This window comes from Macrotis lagotis, chromosome X, assembly GCF_037893015.1.
Source record: "Macrotis lagotis isolate mMagLag1 chromosome X, bilby.v1.9.chrom.fasta, whole genome shotgun sequence".
In the NCBI taxonomy this organism is placed as follows: domain Eukaryota; kingdom Metazoa; phylum Chordata; class Mammalia; order Peramelemorphia; family Peramelidae; genus Macrotis; species Macrotis lagotis.
Genome location: NC_133666.1, coordinates 309,242,054 through 309,265,649, shown reverse-complemented (window position 1 = coordinate 309,265,649; position 23,596 = coordinate 309,242,054). Strand labels below are relative to the sequence as shown.

The 23,596-nt window shown below is 41.1% G+C and overlaps 1 protein-coding gene across 5 annotated transcripts in view; it reads right to left on the bottom strand.

Annotated features, from left to right (window-relative positions):
* ZBTB7C (zinc finger and BTB domain containing 7C) overlaps positions 1-23,596 on the bottom strand; it is a 406,995-nt gene that overhangs the window by 15,770 nt on the left and 367,629 nt on the right. For all 5 annotated transcript variants that reach the window (XM_074205874.1, XM_074205875.1, XM_074205872.1 and 2 more), the window contains one exon: positions 847-2,073. In XM_074205874.1, coding sequence (XP_074061975.1) covers positions 847-2,057 — 1,211 coding nt within the window. In that variant the 5' untranslated portion in view covers positions 2,058-2,073. The remainder of the gene's footprint in view (positions 1-846; positions 2,074-23,596) is intronic.

Here is a 23,596-nt window from a genome sequence, read left to right as displayed (position 1 = left end):
TCCACAGTGCTATTTAACTGAACATTTTGTTGTAGTTTAAATTTTCTTAATAACAGTCTAAGTTTTTCCTGATCTAATATGAAAATGATAACAGAATAGGAGAGGTAGTATGGTATATGAGATAGAAATTCGGTCTTGGGTTCAAGTCCTCCTTTTGACACTTATTACTTATGGGATCTTGGTCAACTCATCTAATCTCTTATTACCCATGGTAATACTCTAAGAGTATAAATTAAAGAAAACATTCTTAAAAAAATAAGATTTTGGTGAGTCTGGTACTCCAGCTCCTGGACCACCAGCAGGACGTCACAGAGTAGGCCATCATGCCCCTGTTCATTCAAGCTACACAGGACTTCACTACTGTGGTTGGGGAAGGGAATGCATTGGGAGTAGACCTTCCTCCCTGGGATGTTCCCTGCACTGATGAAATCATAGGCCTGATAAAAGACAGACATAAAAATATGGAAAAGAACAAAAGGGGATCTAGCCCCTCCAAGGTTGGCTAAGCAAGTGGTTAAAGCAGCCTTCTCATTGGCTACTGCTGCTTTCTCAGTAACTGGTTTACAAGATTAGGTTATCTTCTCAGGACCTTAGAGAATCTCGTCTGAGACTCCTTCAGTAACAAGCAAATCTGCTCCTCTCTCTGGGCCTCAGTTTCTTCTTCTGAATAAGGTGATAGCTGAATTGGATCTTGAGTTCCTTAAGAATAGAGACTAGTTTTTGCCTTTGTAGCCTTAAGGTTTAACACAGCAACCAAACTCCCTAGACCCAACCCCTCCCTTTCAGCCTCCTGCCTCTCTCTCTCCTTCTCCACCACCCAGCCCTCCCTGGCCTTCAGTAGCACACCTGGTGAATCGAACCTCACAGATGTTACACATATAGGGCTTCTCCCCGGTGTGGGTCCTCATGTGTCGTGGCAGCTTCCCAGCCCCCATGATGATCTTGTGGCAGATGGGGCATTGCTGGGATGCCTTGGGCTTGAGTTTCCGTTCCTCTGTCAGTGGCCATGGGGGAAAGATACTGCCTAGGTGAGTGGCGCTCAGGAAATTGAGATAGGTACCATAGTCGGTCTCGGCCTTGATGGGTCCCAGGGGACCCCCAGGGAGGTCAGCAAACACATCCTTGAAGAAGTCACCAGGAAAGGGGGGTGGTGGGGGTGGTGGGAGCTCCTCCTTCTCCTCTTCCTTGATTTTTCGTTTTTTGATGACCAGGTCAAGGGGTCCATTGTCCATGGGCTGTTCAGGCAGCTGGGCAAAGGCACCAAAATCTCCAGGCCAGAGGTGCGGAAAGAAGCCCGGGGAAAAGGGAGATAAGGCAGGCCTTCTGTCAGGGATGTTGGCTTTGGGGTAGAGGTTTTCTCTCAGTAAAGATTCAATGGAAAAGTCCCGAATGACCCCCAGATGACCAGGGCTGCCATTAGCTTGGAAAGGGTTGGAAAAGTCCCTGGGGGTGTCTGCATAGGCCTTCTCTGTGAGGTGGTCTGTCCTAGAAGGGCTTTGGTGGCAGCTGATATCCTGGGCATCAGGCAGATTTTCCTGATCGGCAAAGTCCTCTGTCTCATCATCCTCATCCTCATCATCTTCATCTTCTTCTTCTTCCTCATCCTCTTCATCCTCCTCATCCTCATCATCATCATCTTCCTTGTCATCCTCCTCTTCCCCATCCCCTCCAGGCTCCATGATCTCCAGACAAACATTGACAATGCACTGAATCTCCAACATTTTGGCAGCATTCAAGATGTGTTTTACATTGGAGGCTGTAATAGTGAGGGTGGATGTGTAGGCAAATTCCAGAATGGCAGCCAGCGCCTCTGGCTGGACGAAGTCAATCTCATAGACATAAGGCTGGTCAGCTAAAGTACCTGCTGTGAAGAGTTTCTTGAAGTACTTGCTGCAGGCAGCTAGGACTGATCGGTGAGTCCGGTACTCCTGCTCCTGGACCACCAGCAGGACGTCACAGAGTAGGCCATCATGCCGCTGTTCATTCAGGCTACACAGGACTTCACTACTGTGGTTGGGGAAGGGAATGCCAATCAGTTCATCAATGCCATTGGCCATGTTCTCATCCAGAGCCCTGCAGGGATACAAGGCAGAAGTCAGGGATTAGGAAATAGGTGTCCATAATGAAAAACAAAACAAAACACAAGATCTGAAATTAAGGGAACTCTGATCAGACTGACCCATTTATTGTCACCTAATCCACAGGTGTCAAATGTGTGCCCCACAATGCTAAACTCCAAGATTAAAATATAATTGGGAAATACTTAACAAACATTTAAAAATATTCAACAAAATAGATTAATTATTGAATATTTAACAAAATAAATACCTAGATGATGTTACTATATGGTTTTCTAAGTCAATAGGCAATATCTTCTTTAAAGTTTCTAATGTCTATATGAGTTTGATCACTAAATTCTAGATAAGTCACAATAGTCACAATAGTAAGCTCATCTTGTTTCTCTAATTTCTCTAATTTTGTTCATGTTCATGTTCTCATCAATTCAAATCAGCTAGATTTTATTTAATGCAGTGCAATGAATATTTATTTACTGTTTACTGTACACAGAGAACCAGATTAGATGGTGAGTGAGATCAAACACTTGGAAAACACACAGCCCCTGACTTCAAGGAGATTTCAATCTAACATACACATAAGCTATCAATATTGCTACCCAGAACATACAATATACCATGACAAGTGTGCCAGTTACAAAATAAAATATTATATGAGGTGTGATATAGAGAAATTATAGCCAGAAGTCTTTGTGCAAAGTGAACACTCTTCAATTACCCTATTTAACCATCCCTCAGATGAAACTCATCCCCCCCTTCTCCATGATGTCTTGCTAGCCCATCCCAGAATAGGGCTTACACTATCCTTAAACATGTCTGAGGCTTACTCTATGCACCTACTGGATATTTGCTATATGCTGTCTTATACTATTATGTATCTCATCACAGGTAGACATCCTGCCTCTCCAACTAGACCATAAATGCTTTGAGAAGAATTCCTATGTCCTATATTTCTTTGTATCTTCAGAGCCTAGAACAGGGCAAAGCAAATATTGACACTCAATAAATACTGGTTGATTGCCTAATATGCTTGTTCCTGGCAAACTTTTAGAGAACATTATTATAGAGATGGCTATTGAAACTGTCAAAAAGGAAATGGTGATCACAGACAGCCAACATGGTTTCCAAGAACAGATTACTCCTGATTAAACTCATTTCCTTCGTTTTATTATTGTTGTACTAGTTACTAGACTTGATATGTTTTTTTAAGGATTTTTGCAAGGCAAATGGGGTTAAGTGGCTTGCCCAAGGTCACACAGCTAGGTAATTATTAAGTGTCTGAGGTAGGATTTGAACCCAGGTACTCCTGACTCCAGGGCTGGTGCTCTATCCACTGTGCCACCTAGCCGCCCCTTTCTTTACTGTTTCTTTAGGTTTCTTTACTCTGGCCTCCAACTCCACCTAGTACTCTAACTCTGCTGTATGTCTTGGGCTTCTGATTGGTGAATGTCCACCATAACTACCCCAACTGTCTTCAAAAGACCATACTGCTTCTCCCTGGACAACTTCATATCCTGCTACCATACTCTCCCTTTGCATCTCGACCTCTGGAAACAATAATCATACCAAGACTACCATGCCTGGAAAGAAAATGTAACTTCATTGCCCTATGACTCCATGCACTAATCCCATAGTTTCCCTTCCCAAAACACCATTCCCTAGCTACAACTTCTGTAAATATAGGTTGTCTTCTATTATACCATAAAGTCCTTGGCAGCAAGAACATATTTTTTCTTTTTGTAGCTCCAGTATTTAGCTCAATTCCTGTTATAAATAGTAAGCTTAATAAATACCTTTTCATTTATTCATTTATTTATTCATTCATTCACCAGAGAAATGCTGTAAATATAAATTAGCTAGATCTTAGCAAGGCATTTGTCAAACTTTCTCACCCAATGCTTGTGGAAATGATGGCAAGATGTCAGCTAGATTATGGTACAATTAGATTTTGATTTAGAACTATTTGAAAGGGCACACAAAGTATATTCATTAACATTTCATTATCAACTTGGAAGGAGGTCTCTATCAGAATGCCCTAGAAATATGTTCCGGGCCCTTGGACTAAAAACATTTTTGATTAATGAAATGGATAAAGTATAAATGGACTACAAGCTTAATATAAGTCAACTCTGGAATATGTGCGTAAGAAAATGCTATTGTAATATTTGTCTGAATTGTTAGGCATAATGTCCATAAGGAAAGAGGAGATGGTCTTGCCGTTGTGTGCAAAGAAACTAGGGGAGTTGGAGCCAAGGTGACTTGAGTTAATCTTCTCAATTTTCTCCCCATTCCCTAATTGAGACTATTGTGTAGGAAGATATTTGGGAGTAGAGTTGGGACATTTGGAATTAATTTTGCTGCCAGATGGACTGCCTTGGAACTCAACTGTGGGGCCCTTTGGGCAAGAGGTCTATAAAGGCAGCTCTTGGAGCCTGATGGAGGAACTTTTGAGATCCTAGGAAATTTCATCATGAACCACTTTTCCTTGGGGATGCTGAATATGTTTTTATCAGAGAAATTACCCATCTTAACTCTCAGGCTTTGAATGGTTCATTACACTGGGATGTGGTGCTACTGGCCTCCTTGTTGTTCCTCCTAGACACTCCATCTCCTGACTCCAACTGTTTTTACTGGCTCACTCTCCTCACCCTTGGCTCCTAGTTTCCTAGCTAAAATCTCATCTTCTATAAGAAGCCCTTCCCAACCCTACTTAATGCTAGTTCTTCCCCTTTGTTGACTGCATTCTGTAATATAGAATATTCTATATATTTTTGTCCAGATTTGCTTTCATGCTGGCTCCTTCATGAGATTGTAAGCTCCTCCATCACAGGGGTTGTCTTTTGCCTTCCTTTGTCTCCCCAGTGCTCAGTCCAATACCTAGCACATGGTAGGCACTTAATTAATGCTTATCAACTAGATGTGGAACAAATTCAGACCACATCTAGGGAATATGTACAGTTCTAAGAAGCACATTTTTCAAGGAATGTTCACACACTCAAGCAAGTATCTAGGGTTGAGGGGTCATGCCATAATGCCATCTTTTAAAGGAAATAGGAATGTTTAGACTGGAGTAGAAAAACTTTAGATAACAGATGTCTTCAAGAATCTTCAGAGTTCTCACTTGGAAGAAGGATTAGCATTGGAGTCACTTGACTCAAGAGGGGAAAAGGAGGAGCAATGGGGAGGCTGCAGAGAGGCAGAGTTCATCTTGAGATCTGAAAAACCTTCTCACCATTAGGGAGACTCAAAATGGAATGGGCAGCCTAAGGAGATACTACATACCTTATTCTCAGAGGTCTAAGGCTAAATGAACACTACAGGACCATTTTGTAAAAAAGGATTTTTTTGGTTGGACTTAATGGGCTCTAAAACCCCTTTCAACTCTGAAATTCTGGGATATATGAGAAGTGGGTCAATGACAATAAAAGGAAAGATGAATTTATGTAGCACAGAGGAGGAAAATCAAGACATATTCACTCTCCAAGTAGCAACTGTTACATTTTAAACTGGAAAATAATTATGAAAAAATAAAAGTCTAGTCAAAGATTGTCCATTATTATCTCCTCAACACATTTGTACTTGGCCCCTTCTCTAAAGTCCTGCTACCACCATCTCAAGTCCTAACTTCTCCCTTGGACTATTAAATCAGGCTTCTAATTAATTTCTCTGTATCCAGACTCTTCCCCTCTCAAAGCAATCCTCCATATGCCTTCCAAATGGATATTTAAGGGGTAATTAAAGGGGTAATTCTGATCATGTCACTATTCAGCTCAAAAAACTTCAGTAACTGCCTAATGCTTCACTAGTGTGTACTAACCTCCATACTCTATGGCTCACATGCCTTTCCACCTCTCCTCAACCTCTTGGAATTTTTAGTTTCCTTCAAGGTTTAGCACAACTGTCTTCAAGAAACCTTTCCTTATTTCTGTTATCAGTACCCTCTACCCTTAATGCTTTGTCCTTGTTTTGCATATATTATGACTTTTTTGTATTTGTAGTTAGAACATAAGCTCCTTGAGGGCAGGGACTATCTGATTTTTGTCCTCAGAGCCCTGTAGACAGTAGGCATTTCATAAATGCTTGTTGAATTGATTGATTCCAACTCCAAATCTAAACCTTGCTCCTACACCAGTCTCCTTAAGTGCTTGCATAAACTAATTATAAATCACCCTCAGCATTCATGCCGATGCCCTTGTGATTCTCTTAACTCTGCCATGCTTCTGCATGCATCCCATTCATTGACCCTGGCAGAGGACCCAGCCCTAACAGAAGGACAATCATTCTTGTGAGAAAATGAAAATAAAACAAGATAGAACAGCCCACACCCCAAAGGGAAGAACACCGTTTGGAGATTCCCACACATTTATCTCTGAGATGTTTCCTCCCTCAAAGTGTGTGAATGAGAAGTGCCAGGTCTTTGATATGTACCCTGGGAGCTAGGGTTTTGGCTGCTGCCCTAGTGAGGTAAAGGATTTTCAAGGGCCCCAGACTCCTTCCTTGTCAACTCCCTGCTCCTGGCCTCCCACAGGCTGTGACATAATCCCTACAGCATTTCAGAGAATCATAGATTTAGAGCTGGGTTGGACTCTGAAAAGTCCATTGAGTTCAACTTCCTCATTTTAGAAATAAAGGCACCAAGTAACCAAGAGTCTAAGTGACTTGTCCAGGTTCACAAAGCTATTATCTCAGACAAGATTTGAATCTAGGTCTTCCTGCCTCCAAATTGAGGGTTCTATCATAGGTTATTTGGCAGTTTCCAGGGTTTGGGTATTAACTGTTCCTCACTGAATTAGCTAACCACATGTAAAATGGTTTGTATATACATATATGTAAATGTAAACATATATGCTGGTTGTTTTTATTATCATTATTACCTCCCAAAAGGTCAGGTACCTCTCTAACCTTTCTGAGAGGTCCCATCCAACATATTCTTTGCTCAGAAGCAGAGATTCCCTTCAGAACTCCCTTGGAAAGCTCAGACTCACTCCAGGTAATGTGATTGATTGGGAGAAAAAGTATGAACCTGCCCTACTACCTTTCTGACCCATAACCTAAAAGATTTAGAAATTGAAAGTAATAGTTAAAATTTCTATAATGCTTTCTAAAAACAAGGATTTATAATTAGTATCTCATTTGATCCTCACAACAACCTTGGGAGGGAGGTACTATTATTATCCCTATTTTAAGTGACTGGCCCAGGGTCATGCAGGTAGTAAGCATCTAAGGCTGGATTTGAACTCTGATCTTTCTGATGCCAGGTTCAGCCCTCTATCCACTGTGCTGCCTAGCTGTCATCATTTAATTCAACTTCTTTCTTTTATAGATAAGAAACCTGAGATCCAGGTCAGGGAAGGTCACACAGGCAATAAATGAAATAAACAGGAATGGAATTCAGGTCCTTCAGCATGATCCAGCTCTCTTCCCTCTACTCCATTCTGGGGCAGCTTGAAAGTACCCCGACTTGCTTATTTCTCTAACTGAAAATATCAGGGCAGTCAAGGGGTTCTGTGGATAGAGCATTGGCCTTGGAATCAGGACAGGAGTTCAAATCCAGCCTCAGACACGTGACTCTTACTAGTATATGACCTTGGTCAAGTCACTTAGTCCAGATTGCCTTACAGCAAGTTGTGCTGATTCATATCTGGTTACTGGACCCAGATGGTTCTGGAGGAAAAAGTGAGGCTGGTGACTTAGCACAGTCCCTCTCCCCCATTCAAATCCAACTCATGTGCTTGTCATGGGATCAACTCTCGAGAACAAAAGGCAAACACATTATCATCAAATGAAAATATTATACAAAGCGTTCACCTTCCAAATTTGCTTTAAGATCCATATTCAAGCAACCCTCACCCCTGCCCCTTCCTTCTTTATAGGCACTATATTAATTCAAATTAAAGCTAGGGTCATAGAACTAGAACTGAAAGGGACCTCAGAGATCATCAAATTCAGAAAAAGAAATTGAGGATAAATGATTTGCCCAAGGCCACACAGGTAGTAAAAAATCAGAAGTGAGACTTGAACCCAGACTCAATTCAATAATTTACTTCCATTCAGTAAACATTTATTAATTAAATGCCAGGAACTGTGTAAGTTGGAGGAGAGATGCAAAAAGATTAAGAATGACAATTCCTTCTCCCAAGAAGCTTACAATCTAATTGGGGGGAGGGAGACTATATAAAAAGAAATTAAAAGGGTGGGGGAAGAGGGTGATGACATTTGTGGAGTCAAACCAAGTAGAACAGGTCATGAAAAATGGAGAGTTACTTGGAAAGTTCTGAGCTCCCAGTAAAGGAAGGCTTGGGAGGAGTTTATTGTTCCACCCTTCAGTGGAGAGAGGTAACTGAAGTAACTAAAGAATTTGTTGAGTATCTAAAGCTGAGTTGTTTGAGTATTTGCTTTCATTCATTGTACTAGTCTTGTCTGCTCTATTAAAAACCAAGAATAATAAATCAAATTAAAGGCTGCCCCAGAATGTGATTGGTTTGTCATCAATCATTCTGTGTTTACTGAGACAGGGACTTCTCCAAGTTGAAAACTGGAATCCCCCATGCAAGCCTGGCCTGGCTGCAAAGTATAAGCTAGACTCTTTAAATCCTAGAATCTGGGAAACTAGAAAAAAAAGTCTAATTTGGAGATGAGATGTTGGGGAGTCTTTTAAAGGACACCCCTTCCCCTCTCCCCATCAGGGTTAAGGGACCAGGCAAATCATATTCTATCTCCTTCTGACAAAGGTTTGTTCAGGTAAAAGCAAGTTAAAATAAATGTCAATGGTAAACTTGAAAGGAAAAATGCCTGAGGATGAGGAGGAGGCAGGCCTCTTGCTTGATGGATGAGAGGTGATATTGTCTATGGTATGAATGGATTGCATGTATAGGGGTTGGATTTTAAAGCCAGTTGGCAAGGCCATCTCCCCAGTGGCTGCTCTCTGAGTCACTGTTCATTTTCTGTGCTAGTGATGGGATGCGGTGGTACAAGGGGCAAAACAGCAGGCCCAGGGGCAAATGAATGTGCTGTGAATGTCATCTCTGATACTGGGAGAGCCTTGATATCTTTCCCTCCCCTTTTATCTACTCTTCCTGCTCCAGTCCGGGCAATGTCTAATTTCCCCAACAAGAATGGGAGTAAAAAGCAATACAGGGCACACTGGGGCAATGGGAAACAGCTGTTTGAGGACCACCACCCACAGGTCACAGTGCATGGGAGGAGACTGGTTTGGGTGGAGTTTTACTGGGCTGCTGCCCTCCTTCCAACTTGGAAGACTCAACTCCCTTCACACAGCCCCACAGAGTGGCCTGGGCTCCATCTGCTTTCTTCTGGTCCCCTGGAGCAGATACTGAACCATCTGCCATGGAATTCCCAAATTCCAGAGAAAGGGGCCTTCATAGACTCGTGAGTCTAACCCCCATCATTTTACTAGTAAGAAAGACCTAAAGAGAGAGAGTAAATTACAGAATTGGTCTTTAACCCCACCCCCCATTCTTGGTCTTCAAATCTCTTCCCACTCTCTCATGTTGCCTCAGTCAAACCTGAAAAATAAGGTTTCCTGACATCCTTTACTTCCCTCTCCCTATCATAGATGAGGAAAATGAGGCACAGAATATCCCCAAAGGAAGAGAAGCAGCATAAACCTGTTAAAATTTGAGGGGTGGGAAAGAATGAGTTTAGGGAAGAGTGAGTTCCACAACATTCAGCTGCTGCTTGGAAAGCAAGGCTGAAATACAACCCATTGGAAGGGGTTGAGGTGGAAGATGTGGAAACCTGGACTTTCAAAGGTAGGTGCTGGGCAACTAATTGAAGAAATACTGAAAAGTGAGAAAAAGTCATGGCCTATAATACCAGAAATCTTGGGTTCTCTAGGGTTGCTTCTATTGCTAGTTGTATGGCCCATGGCAAATCTCTTACCCTCTTGTCATCATTGAACTTCCTATATCTGCAAAATACAGGGAATAATAATAAGGAATACAATAATTAGGGAAGAGGGTTGAATTAAGTTCCCTTTCAGCTCAGAAGTTATGTTCAAAGTAAAGTATAAATGATAGATAACAGCCTTTTCTAATAATAAATTTTGCTAGAAGAGACTCTGGATAAGGTGGTAGAGAGGAAGAGTTGCAGATGGGGAAAAGGGAGGCTAAGGTCACTGACATTAGATTTTCATGATTTTAACAATTTTTTCTAGCACTTGCACAGACTAAAGAGGAAGTATCTAGGGCAAGTCAAGGGTTCAGCCAAATTGATCATAAAATATGTGCACGGAATATAGGAGGATTAGCTCTCTAATTGAGGTATTTAAAAAAGAATGCCTCTGTTTCTAAGTCCTTAATTGAGAGTGGACTGTATCTCAAGGATAGTAACAGAACTATAGGGGTGATGATAGTGGAAAATATACTTGGGATATAACTGCTTGCTAGTGGGGAAAAAACACCCTGTTTTAGTGCAATGTTTTATAAATTTTAGCACCTGGGCAAAAGTCCCAGTCAACATGCCTTAGGTTTCAGTCAAATATTCAGACTTGCAGGAAATGGATCTTTCTAGGGAGCTTAAATACCTATCTCAACTTTTAAATGTGAAATAATTCTAAAATGCATTATACACAATCTCTCCTCCTTAATCAGAGGATGAAAAACCAATCTTTTCTTTATTGTGATTTCAGCTCATCATTATTAACACTTTCATTTCAACAAACTTTTATTAAGCATCTTCTATATGAAGGAATCAGTAAACAATGTTTACAGAAGGCACTCACTTCAGTATTACAGTCCTCAAGAGAAGTGTAAATAAATTCTTAAAGGCAGAAAGATGATACAGTGGATAGAGCACCAGAACCACAGTCAGGAAGTTTTGAGTTCAAATTCAGCCTCAGATATTTACTAGCTGTGTGACCCTGGACAAATCACTTCCCTTATCTGTAAAATAAGCTAAGAAGGAAATGGTAGGCCCATCTTTGCCAAGAAAACCCCAATTTAGGTCATGAAGAGTCAGACAAAACTGAAAAGACAACAACAACAACTGAAATCCAAATGAGAAAAGATCATTATCAAATGGAGATCAGGAAGGTTTCTTTTTTTTTTAGTTTTTTTTTTTTTTGCAAGGCAAACAGGGTTAAGTGGCTTGCCCAAGGCCACACAGCTAGGTAATTATTAAGTGTCTGAGACCAGATTTGAACCCAAGTACTCCTGACTCCAGGGCCAGTGCTCTATCTACTACGCCACCTAGCTGCCCCTAGGAAGGTTTCTTAAAAGAGTTGGTATAAAGTGGGCCTTAAAGGCTAGGTAAGAATATGTCAGTCAGAGAAGGTATCCCAGACACGGGAACAATGATATCAAATATATGGAGGCAATAGAGTGCAGGGTTTATATGGGGACCATAAGCAGATCAATTTGGCTTATACATAATGTAAATCCAGGGATGTATAATGACATAAGGCTAGAAATGTTAAGGCAGAACAGTATTTGGAAGGCCTTGGATACCAGACCAAGGCATCTGAACATAATCTAGTAAACAAAAACAAAAAAAAAAAGGTGGGGGCGTTTCCCTAAGGATTAGAATGCATAACTAGATTTCTACCTAAGGAAAATTAGTATGAAAGATGTGAAGGATGTCTCAGAAGGGAAAGAGTAGAGACAGAAGGATTTGTTAAGAGATTACTGTAATAGTCTAGGTGGGTGGTAATGAGAGCTTGTAACAGGGTGGTGGCAATGGGAAGAAAAATAAGGGATAGATGTAAGAGATATTTCCAAAATGGTATTGATGGGACTTACTATCTCATTGGATATGTGGAGAGAGGGAGAGAGAAGAGTCAGTGATGACTCAGATTTTGAACTTGAGCAGAGCCTGAATGGTGATGCTATTGATATACCCATTTTGCACAGGGGGTTTGAGTTCATCTGGCATCAATGCCTTTTTCATCCTGGGTGGTTTTTAGAAAAATAGACAAGACATGTGTGTGTATCACAGTCTTCACTGACCGATCTAATTGTAGTATCTGCAAATTCACTGATACATCTGAGTATTTAGTAGCTGGTGGTGCCTCTATTTAGACAATGAACTCTAGGTAGTTGGATGTGCAGGTCTTCAGTGCAAGTAATGTCAAAGGTTGAGAATATAGGTTTGGGAGTTATAGGCTGATAGTTTAAGATATGAGCCCAAATGATTACTTAAGGAGAGAAAAGAAAGAAGACCAAGGACTGGGCTCAGAGTGTGGAATTCCTGAGTTTAAATCCTATTTGGTACATATTAGTTGTGTGACCTGAGCAATAAACCTTATAAATTGCACAAAAAGTTCTAATCTGAATTAGTATAAGGAGTAAACTGGGAGTTCCTGATATACCAGTGAAATCAAAGATCTGGTTTAAAAAAATGAATGAGGCAGCATGATTCAATGGAAAGAACTGTAGGTCCTGAGTCAGAACTGAATTAAAATTGAATTTAAATCCTATATTTCCCACTTAGAGACAATTAGGCATCTTACAGATGAGGAAACTGAGACGAACAAGGTTAAGTAACTTGCTCAGGGTTACACAGCTAGTGTCTGAGGCTGGATTTGAACTCAGGTTCTTCTGACTCCAGTCCTGGTGCTCTATCCACTGTCACCTAGTTGCCCCATTTGGAGTTTTCTTGGCAGAGATAGAGGAGTGGTTTACCATTTCCTTCTCCAGCTCATTTTACAGATGAGGAAACTGAGGCAAAGAGAGTTAAATGACTTGCCCAGGATCACACAGCTAGTTAGAGTCTGACTCCAGGCCCAGAGCTCTATGTACTATGGCACCACCTAGCAGCCTGGTGAATTTGATGGATAATAGAGTTCCTATTTGATGAAGTATTATCCTAGAGACAGAGGATTAAGTGCTGACTTAATAGTAGTAATTCAGTTCAATTCAATTGAAAAAAAAAAACTCTCATTAAGAGACTTCTATGTTCCAGACACTAATGCTAAACACTGGAGATACAAACCAATTCAATTTGATTCCATTCAGCAATAACGTGCTGAGGGCCAGGATGCACTAGGCTCTATGCTAAGTCCTAGTTACAAAAATGAAATAGTGCCTGGCCCCATGGAGCTTCTAATGATCATACCTTCAATGCAGACAGTGCTTTATATTTTTTGAGAGTTTCCACAACACCTATCTCATGGGATCATCACAATACCTTGAGCCAGAGAGGGATTATTATTCCCATTTTACAGATTCAATTCAACAAACATTAATATGTGACCCAGACATTATTAATTGCTGGGGAAGACATGAGAGAGGAGACAGTCTTTCCCCATTCCCTGAAAATCAGGAGGAAGAGTAAGTCAAATTCAGCCATTAATCAGAAGGGTCAGACTCAAGCAATCAATCAATCACAATTTTAAAGTGTCTATTATATCCTAGGCACTTTACTAAGCTCTGGGGAATACAAAAAGAAGTAATAGTCAGAAGGACCAGAATACATCTTGCATCTGAAATTTTAACTACAAGAGGTCAAGATTGGATATAAGAAGTTAGCAGAAGGAAAAGAAATAGCAAGATAGAGAGTTTTCTTGATGTATCTGGTCTGCTTTTGTTTACACCTCTGTCTATAAGCAGAATTAGTCACAGCAAGATAAAATCAGCCATCACTGAATACTGAGCTAAATATTATTGGACGTAGGAGGTTCAATTTGCACGGGATCCAAGCCCATATCTCCTTGATGGAGAAGTAGTTAAGATCTGGTCTCAAAGTTCTTGAAACTTCATTTAAAGGTTGGCACTCCTGCAAATTGTTTTGTATTGTCTACTCTCTTGTCTGTTCACAGAAGAAGTGGCTGGCAAGGCAGGATAAATAGGCTAACCTAAAAGAACTGTGTTTTTCCTATAACGTCTGGATTTGGAGCATACTATGTACTATTTCCAGGCTGTCTGGATTTAAGAGTGGTTATGGGCATGTTTTATTATATATTGCTGATTGATTCTAGACCAAGAGTAAACTTATGTTTTGTTTCTTTTTGGAGGGAAGTTATGCCAAAGACACATAACTAAGACTCTAAGAAATATCACAAGCTAAGAAAAGAAGCAGGGTTTTGCCAAGAGGTTGGGGTCTTGAATATGATTATGATTGGTTAAATTCATTATACCTAGGTATTAAGTACCCAGAAGGAGGCAGAGTTCAGGAATGGAAATTTGAAAATAGTAGAAATAGTAGAAAAGCTCACACCTCCCAGAACAGTTCATTCAGGTTGGAGGGCCCTGACTGCCCAGGTGAGCACCATCCAGCTCCTGATTCTTGTTGAATAGGACCAAGAGGATCCTATTGTCAAAGTCACCTTAGAATTAAACAGCGATAGAGTCTCTCCCCTCAAAGCTTATATTCTATTAAAGGTGGTAGAAAGAATTTAATTTGCTTGCCCAAGATACTACGGTTAGTCCTGGTTCTGCCAAGTACTCAGAGAAATCTTGCCTTCTGAAGATGAAAGAAAAGGTAGCTAAATACAGCTTTCCATGACTGGATTTTCTCCTGGATCGCAGGATTTCATTGTATATTAGATGTCTTTTCAGTCCTGGTTTTTTAATACTTTGTTTTGTTTAAGTCTTTGTTTCTTTCTAGGTCTGTTGAGCAAATTAAAATATCAAGCATTTCTAGAGAAACTACTCTGGTGCTATGTTGGGCACAATAATATGGGGAGAGAAAAGAAAACTGAGACACATTTTGTTTCCTGATGGAATTGAGTGATGGTGAGGTGGGGTTATGAGATGAATGAATACTAGTGGTGGGATTCAGCTGGTTAGTACCAGTTCAGCAGAGCAGATACCTGGGTTTATGTTGAGTTCGGTGAACTGGTTGTTAAAATGGCACTTGTAATCAGGGTTCTCTCCAAGATGAGCACCTGGGCAGCTGTCCAATGTGGAAATCACAAATTTACATCCCTTACTCTTTTTTTAATGTTCATCTGTGCAACAGTGTTTTCTAAGTGCCCGCAGTAATGTTCTTTCTGTCCATAGGTGAAGAAAAATTGACAGAACTATGCTATTTATTTATTCATTCATTTCTTAAAACTCATTATACCTTTGATGAAATACTACATTTTTACTTCCCTCATTTTTGCTACCTCAGTAAACAAACATATAACATAAAAAGAAAATGTGTCAAACAACCTGGGGGTGATCAGCTGTCATTTGTTTCTGTTTTGTGTTACACCCCAAATTCCCCCCAAATATTATAAGTACGCTGGTGTTCTAGAACAGTGAAACCAATAGGAAGCTGGGACGTAATGAACCAATAGAAATAGAAATTTCAAGGGTTATCTTGGTGCCCTTTCCTCAAACCACGGAAGGAAAAAAAAGAGTTGTAATAGGTAGAATGAGTTTTAGTTCTGCTGTGGTCAGTAGTTGCTTTAACTCCAAAAGGATACATTTGTTTACTGTAAATAATATAACATACTCTAGTTTTGTATACCTCTTTTATTGTTTTTATTGGAGTATTATATGCATGAAATAGTAAACTACTTTTTGGTATATCTTTTTGTATACTTAAAATGATCATTAGGGCAGAGAATCATTTGTTAATTTATTTGAATCCCACCACCATGAATATCTGTGAAAACACAACAAACAACAAAAGCAGCTTAGGATCAGGGTTAGACTACAAGTTCTAGAGGGAACCAGAGGAGAGACAGATAAAGGAGTGGTTCAGGGAAAGCTTCATGAAGGGCAGTAGGATCGCCAGGGCTAGGACCTGAAGAATGGGCAGGAAAAAAAAAGAAGGGGTGGGGGAAGTGTATTAGGCAGAGAAAATGCTATAAGAAAAGGCAAAGAGGAGCAATGAGTCTAGATTAATTTGAAAGTTCTTTTCATTTCTAAATCTCTAATCTTATGATTCCCAGGATACAAATTCTTCCTCTGTTTATTACCTGTGTGATCCTGGAAATCACTTAACATCTCTGAGCCTCAGTTGGCCAAGAAGGGTTTGGACTAGATGAGTCTACTAGGGTCTTGAGGTACCTTTTAGCTCAAAATCCATGCTGCCACAGTCTGGTGAAAATCTATGTTCCAATCTATTCTGGTTTTAGAAATCTTGTCTTAAAAACTCTCAGAGATCATCTAGCAGGGGGTGGGGGTGGGGGTAGGGGGGTACTTAGGGCTTTGGGGCATTAATCACATTGTTTTCAATTGAACCATTCTCTTCCCCCATTTTTAACCTCCCACTATATCCCATCCTGCTCCCCTATGCCCAGCTTGGACTTGGCTAGGTCAGCTATAGTCAGTACAAAACACGGACAATGTGGGAACTGGGGCTAGGGTGGGGACAGCTAAGTCAACATCTCACGATGGCCCGAGCCAGCACTTTAAAAACTGAAGGAGGGGTATGGGTGTGGGGGGCTGTTGATTTTAGCTAACTCTGGCCACACCTTTCACCCCCTGCCCTTGGTAAACAACTGGCACTTGGGCATGGGGTGAGATCCTTACTTAATGTCAATTATTTGTTCTGAGGGCTCTGCCACAAGGTTGCTGATTCCCAGATACCCCTCCCCAAATGCTCCTAATCTTCCTCAGGTATCCAACAGAAATTGAAATGGAATTCAGCCCTCTAACTCCTCGGGAAGTAAAGGTGGATTTACGGGAACTGATCAGCTGATTCCCCCACCTTCGTAAAGTGCAGAGGACAAGGTCTCACTTGTGAGGAAGTGGAGCAGGTGGTTGCCTGCATGGCTTGAGTTGAGTTGTGGCCCTCATCTGCCTAAAAATCCATCCTAGGAGATTCATTCCTTTGAGTCTTTGAAGACTTTTCAATCTTCTAGAGTCTCCTATGAAAATACAAGTCTAATAGATAAAATGGACCATTAACTAAGGCTAGTTTCTTCATTTTGCATAAGATGAAAACTGAAAACCAAAGAAATTCAATAATTTGCCCAAAGTCACATAGGAACAGCGCTAAGATTTGAACCTAGGGTTGACTACTCCAAATTCAAGGCTGTTTTCCCTATCCCTATGTTATTTCCCATCTTTGTCTCTCTATACCTCCACATTCCAATTACCAACCAAGCTCTTATAGCACCATGTCTGTCACCTCTTTCCCTCACTCTTCCTTCCCACTGACAACACCCTATTTGCAGCCCTAATTATATCACATCTAGATTATTGTAATAAACCCTTGGCTGGTATGTCTCCCTTTAGTCTCTTTGTTCCTGGTCACCCTTCCCATTGTGGCCAGATTCTTATTGTTCCTGCACGGGCATGATCATAGAACTCCCTTGCTCCAAACCCTTCATGGCTCCCTGTTCTCTATGGAATAAAGTCTAAACTTCTTGGTCCAGCCATAGCCTGTTCTTCCAGTCTCATCTCTCACTATTTTATTCAAGAACTCACTATGTGCTTTAAGCCCAACTATACTACTTGCCTTTTTCCCTGGACAGATCCCCAGATTTCCCACTTTTGTGCATTTGGTCATGATGTCCCACTTCAGTGTTTAATTGCCTGTCAAAACCTTACCCAGCCCAAATCAAAGGGCAGCTCCACCATGAAATCTTTCCAGATACCAGATGTGGCTTCTCTCTCCTTTAAACCTCATAACCCTGTGGAACTTTCCAGAGACACTTTAACCCATTTCATCTTACATTATAATCATTTATACACGTGTCATCTCTTCTACTAAGATGTGAAGCCCATTGAAGAAAGGTTTGTCTTTTCAGCAGCCTGATACAGAATCAAGCACTTCGCAGGAGATTAATAACTGTTGAATCAGATTGTAGTTTAATGCAATATTAAAAGAAGCATTGAATCAGAAAAATGAGTGAGGAGCAGTCCAATCTTCTTAGAGAACCATAGAGCTATAGAATACTCAGGTCAAGGAGAAATTTAAGAGATGAACTAGATCAATTCCTTCATTTGATCCATTGATGCTTCTCTTCAAAGAAGAAATTGAGCCCAAAGAACTGGTCGCACAGGAAGTTAGTAGATGAGTCTCCTTAAATTCAAGCCTCTCTAATTCTAATAATTATTGAATTTTGCTATGGTGGGAGTGTGGGGGAAGGGCAAAAAAAAGATAACTCATGAGTCCTACCCTCTTCTTTGAACAGCAACAGTATCAGAATGGGCCTCCCCCCAAATATTTGGAGCCCAGGGCCATCATTTCTATTTGCAGTACCCACAGATGGCTCAGTTCCTTGGAATAAAGCATATCTGACCATCCTTTGGGACTTGGCCCGCATCCTGCCCCCAGTTCCTAAGTCCTGATTTCTGGCTCCTAAACCACCTGGCTGAATTATCGTCTGTGGTAAAAGCCTGGGGTGGGGAGAGGGGAGGAGAAGGAAGAAGGAGGATAGATTTTATTTTCAGATCTGGGAATTCATCCGGGTGGAGCCTACCTGTGCCTTTCCAACAGTTGGGGGGAGGATGTGTCCTTGTTCAATGTGGTCTGCCTTGGCTCTGACAGCCCTCTGGGAGGAGGGGGGAAGACCAAGGATATGAGTCAACAACAGAATAGTGAGCAGGCTAAGCTCAGATCTCTGGAGGGCGTTCCCCCACCCCACCCTTGCTCCTCCATCCCCCTCACTCTGGCCTTGCCACCAGGGGCCCACAGACCTAGGAGGGCACACCCCTTGGCCCACATATGGCCTCAGGGCTGGATGCTAATGGGACGTCCCAGGCTCCAGAATAGCTGGGGCTAGCCAGGCCCTGGGTCTCAGCCAAGGTTGAAACAGGGCAAATCTCAGCTTCCCCACTCCATTGCACCACCTGGTCTCCAGCACCGCCCAGCTAGATCAACTCGTCAGCTGTGGGGGTGAAGGCTCCCTATTGTGTGAGCTGTCAGCGGACCTAGCCCAGACCTAGCCCCGACCCCGCCTGCGATTGTCAACCTGCCCTACCACACCCTGGGGCCTGCATTCCCCAAAACCCAGCCAAATCTAGGCCCCAGTCCCAACCTCCACAAAGCCCCTTTTCCAAGGCTTTTGGGAAATCCAAGAGTTGGGGGTTTAGTTTTTATAAAAGATCTCTCAAAGCTTCCCACCACACTAGGAGGGGAATGAAAACAGCCTTAGAAGTCTTCCCTTTAAAACAAAAACAAACAAATCCTACTAACAACAAAATCTCACAGCCTCGACTTAATTATACTTCTCCTCTCTTCTTCCTCCTCAGTAGATCTCTCCCCTTCTTCCCAGGAGGTTAAAAAGGATGGTCTCGAAATCCAAAGTGTATTAATTGGGAGCCAGGCATGCTGGGCTCAAATCCCAAGCCTGGCCCAGACTTTCTCCCCTGTGGTCTCCTGCCCACCCACCCTCCATCTCTGGAGAGGTCTGTGTGCATTAATGTCTCCAACTTATACAGCTTTCACACTTAGTGAAGCTAGCACCTTTCCTCTAGTTTCTCACTAAATCCTTAGGCAATTGGGCTATTCTTATTTTCCAGATGATGAAACCTAAACACAGAGTGAATTATTTAGTGTCAGAACAGTGATTTGAATTCAGGACCTCTGACTATGGGCAGCTAGATGGTACAAAGGATAGAGTGCCAGGTCTATATTCAGGAACACCTGAATCCAAATATGACATTAGACACTTATTGTGTGACCCTGGGAAAGTCACTTCACCCTTTGACCTCAGTTTCCACAACTGTAAAATGAAATGAAGAAGGAAAAGGTAAACTATTCCAAGTATCTTTGCCAAGAAAACCCCAAATGGGGTCACAAAGAGATGACTAAACAATAACAACTGACTGTTGGACTAAAGTTCTTTCCTGAACATCACCACTGATTCCATCTTTATCAAGAAGCTTAGGGGCGGCTAGGTGGTGCAGTGGATAGAGCACTGGCCCTGGAGTCAGGAGTAGCTGAGTTCAGATCTGACCTCCGACACTTAATAATTACCTAGCTGTGTGGCCTTGGGCAAGCCACTTAACCCCATTGCCCTGCAAAAACTAAAAAAAAATGCATAGTGAAAAATGAAACAAAAGAAAAAGAACAAGGGATCTGATGTCAGAAACCCCAGGTTCAAGTCCTTGTTCTAATTACCAGTCTGTGACCTGAGTTTGATCCTGACTCTGCTAACTGGGTGACCTCAGGCAAGTCCTTTTGTTTCCTCAACTTTAAAGTGAAGATAATGGGATTTGGGCAACCTCTCTTATAAGAATGTGGCAATGAAAGTGTTTTGAACAGTTTTAAAGCACTTTGTAAAGATGCATTACTAATATTACACAAAGGGATCCCTTCTATATTTATATTGATGATCTTATGACAGATTGAGGCTATTTTTTTCTCCTTATTGGAATCTATCCTTTTCAGTCTTAGACTTTGTCCTCCTAGCTCTGAATACTGAGTTCCATACTGTTCATTGGGAGCGTAAAAAAATGTTGGTTGCATTGAATTTATATGAACTCCGGGGTCAATGACCCTGACAGATGTTGCTTCTTTAAAAGAGAAGGAAGAGGGAAAAGGAGGAGGAAGTGGAGCAGGAAAAGGAGGGAGGAAAAAAGAAAAAAGAGGAAGAGGAGGAAAAAGGGTAGGAGAAGAAAGGAGAGGGAAAGAAAGGAGGGAGGAGAGGGAAGGAGGGAGGAAAGAAAAGGAAGGAAAGAAGGATAAAAAAATGTGGGAAGGAGCTAGTCACTGTTTCTGGCACCGTCTCTTTCCTTCTTCCCTTCCCTGTCATTCCTCTTGTATCCTGATAGGGAATGTGCTACTGAAGAGACCTCTTACAGGTCCTTTGAGAGACCCAGCCTTCATGAATTCTCTACAGGTAGAGAACAAAATTGCTTAAGAGGTGTGGTGTGAGGGATACCTGAATTCTTTCCACCATCTGCATCTTCCCTAATGACCAGGAGTATTGCCTTAGCACAATAGAATAGCTAGCTGCTTTGATCACTCCTATGATGCAGACACATTTTTGTAAGACCACAAATGAAGTCCCGAGTGTCTGTTTAGTAGGAAGATCAGTTAATCCAACTTCCTCATTTTATAGATGAGGAAAATGAGCCCTTAAGAAGGAAGTGAAGGTCATATAGTTGGTGACAGAATCAGGACCAAACCCCAGATCACAGACATATGGGATTTAAAGCTGAAAAGATCCTTAAAAACCAGAGAGTCTTTGTGTCATGGATCTATCTGATGAAACCCATGGACCTCTTCTCAGAATAATGTTATTAAATGTATAAAATGAAATAAGGATTTCAAAGAAAACCAATTATGTTTAAATACCATAACCTATCCATATAATATCTATCTATATTTTAAAGGTCATAGACTTCAGGTTAAGAACTTAACTAGTCCAAAATCTCAAAGAAATTATGACTTGCCTATGGTTCCAAAGATTGAGGTTGTATTCAAGCTTGTGTCTTTTGACCTTAATACTAGTATTCTTCCCCAGTAACCTTTACTCTACAGGGCTGATGATTAATCTTATGTTCTTTTCCCTTCATCCTGCTGCCTCTCATATCTTGATATGAATTGATTTATAATTTACTTTTCTAGAATTGAAAAACCAATGGTAACTCCCTAGAAGCAAGCAAGCAATACAAAGGGTTGTGTGTCTATGTAAGTGTTTGTGTATGTGTGTGTGATATTTCTAGGATTAGACCTTATGGGGTCTCCCATTATTTCTTGACCCTACATTGTAACATATTTGTACCTCTTCTCTTCCCTTATCATTCCAACCCACCCAGTTTAAAAATCAGGTCCTGGTTCTAGATTCAGGTGTCTGTTCCAAGTTCTCTGTTGAGATATCATGACTGAGGAGAGTTGGCTTGACCCATTGCCTTGTATCTGGAAATTGGGATAGCAACACTCAGACTAATAACAAGGGTTTTCCAAGACAGAGCTTCCCAGTCATTTTGTGGGGAGAAGATTTTTATACTTCCAAGAAATCCAAAAAGGTTCTGATTTGGGACTGGGAAAAGGTGAGGAGAGAGGTGCTGTCTGGTAAAGTTGCTGAATGAGGAGAAAGGATGGTGTTCTAGGAAACTTCTACTCCTAAAGCACTTATCAGACATCACTATTGGCAAGCTATTACCTCTTAGCTTTATTTTTTACTTTCAACATGTATTTTTTAATATTTTGAGTTTCAAACTCTCTCCCTACCTCCAGTCCCTTTCCCATCCATTGAGATGGCAACAATATACCTCTTGTCTTGAATTGTATTTCAATGTATACATTATCTTCCAAATAGTACTACAAAAGGGCCCATGGCTTTCCTTGTCCAATATAGAACTCAGACACAGGGAAGGTGACAATTCCTGTTGAATGAATGAATGAATGAATGCAGCATCCATGGATGAAGGAACTTCTAGGGCGTGTCAAATTTATATCCTCAGAACTCCCTAGTGTGGATGAACTAGATTAAATATAACTGGGAGAGGCAGTTAAGTCGCACAATAGGTAGAGCGTTGGTCCTGGAGTCAGGAGGGCCTGAGTTCAAATTCAGCCTAGAGCACTTGATACTTTCTAACAAGTCACTTAACCGGAATTCCTCACATATACACACTCACATATTAAGTAGGAAATTTTGACAAAATAAATAAAAATACAATCTAACATACCTAATGTTAATCTGTGCTTTTCTAAATTAATATGCCATCTACAGGGATCTGTCCAAGGTAGAAAGATGTTGCTAAAACCAAAATTTGCTGGGCACCCTTGGAGGATAGAATGTTCTGTGGACATATGGCCTTTATGATGGCATTTCACGAGTCTAGGTTTTAGTTCTAGTTCATTACTAAGGGGTTTTTTTTTTTATCTTGGCTAATCTTGGTTTCAGCTTCCAGTTGTAAGATAAAATTTGACATCTGAGGATCAAAAGTCACTGTGAAATCTTGGGAAAGTCTTTTCATTTCTTTGTTTCTCAGTAGTCAATGATTTTTGACCCTTTCGAATTTGAAGGGATAATTTGCAACATCTCTCAAATAAGGTTCCTTCTCTCTTCTGACATTGCTGCTCAGCCACTTTACTGCAGGACCTCACCACCTGGACTACTGCAAAAGTCTGTAGGTGGATCTGCCTGCCTCAAGTCTCTTCCCACTCCATTCTCCATTCAGCTAGAAAAGTGATTTTTCCTCAAAGACAGGTTCAATTATATCACCTCCACCCTCCACCTCTGCCCCCTGCTCAATCAACTTCAGAGACTTCCTTTTATTTCCAGGATCAAGAACAAAATGTTTGGCATTCAATGTTCTTCATAACCTAGCAACCTCCTGCTTTGCTGGACTTTATATGCATTTTGTGATTTAGTGACACTGGCCTCCTGGTTGTTCCATGTATGAGACATACCATCTCTTGACATTTTTTCTATCTGTCTTCTATGTAGGGAAAGCTTTCCCTCCTCCACTTCAACTATTGATCTCCTTGGCTTCCTTTAAGTCTCAATTAAAATTCCCATCGGAAACCTTCTCTAACCCCTCTTAATTCCAGAGCTTCACTTCTTTTAATTATTTTGTACATAGTTGTTTGCATATTATCTCTTCTGGTAGATTGTAAGTATCTTGAAGACAGGTATTGTCTTCTGGCTCTTTTTGTAGGTCTAACACACAATACTGCCTATCACATAGTAGAGACTAAATAAAGGATTATTGAAAGAATGAATA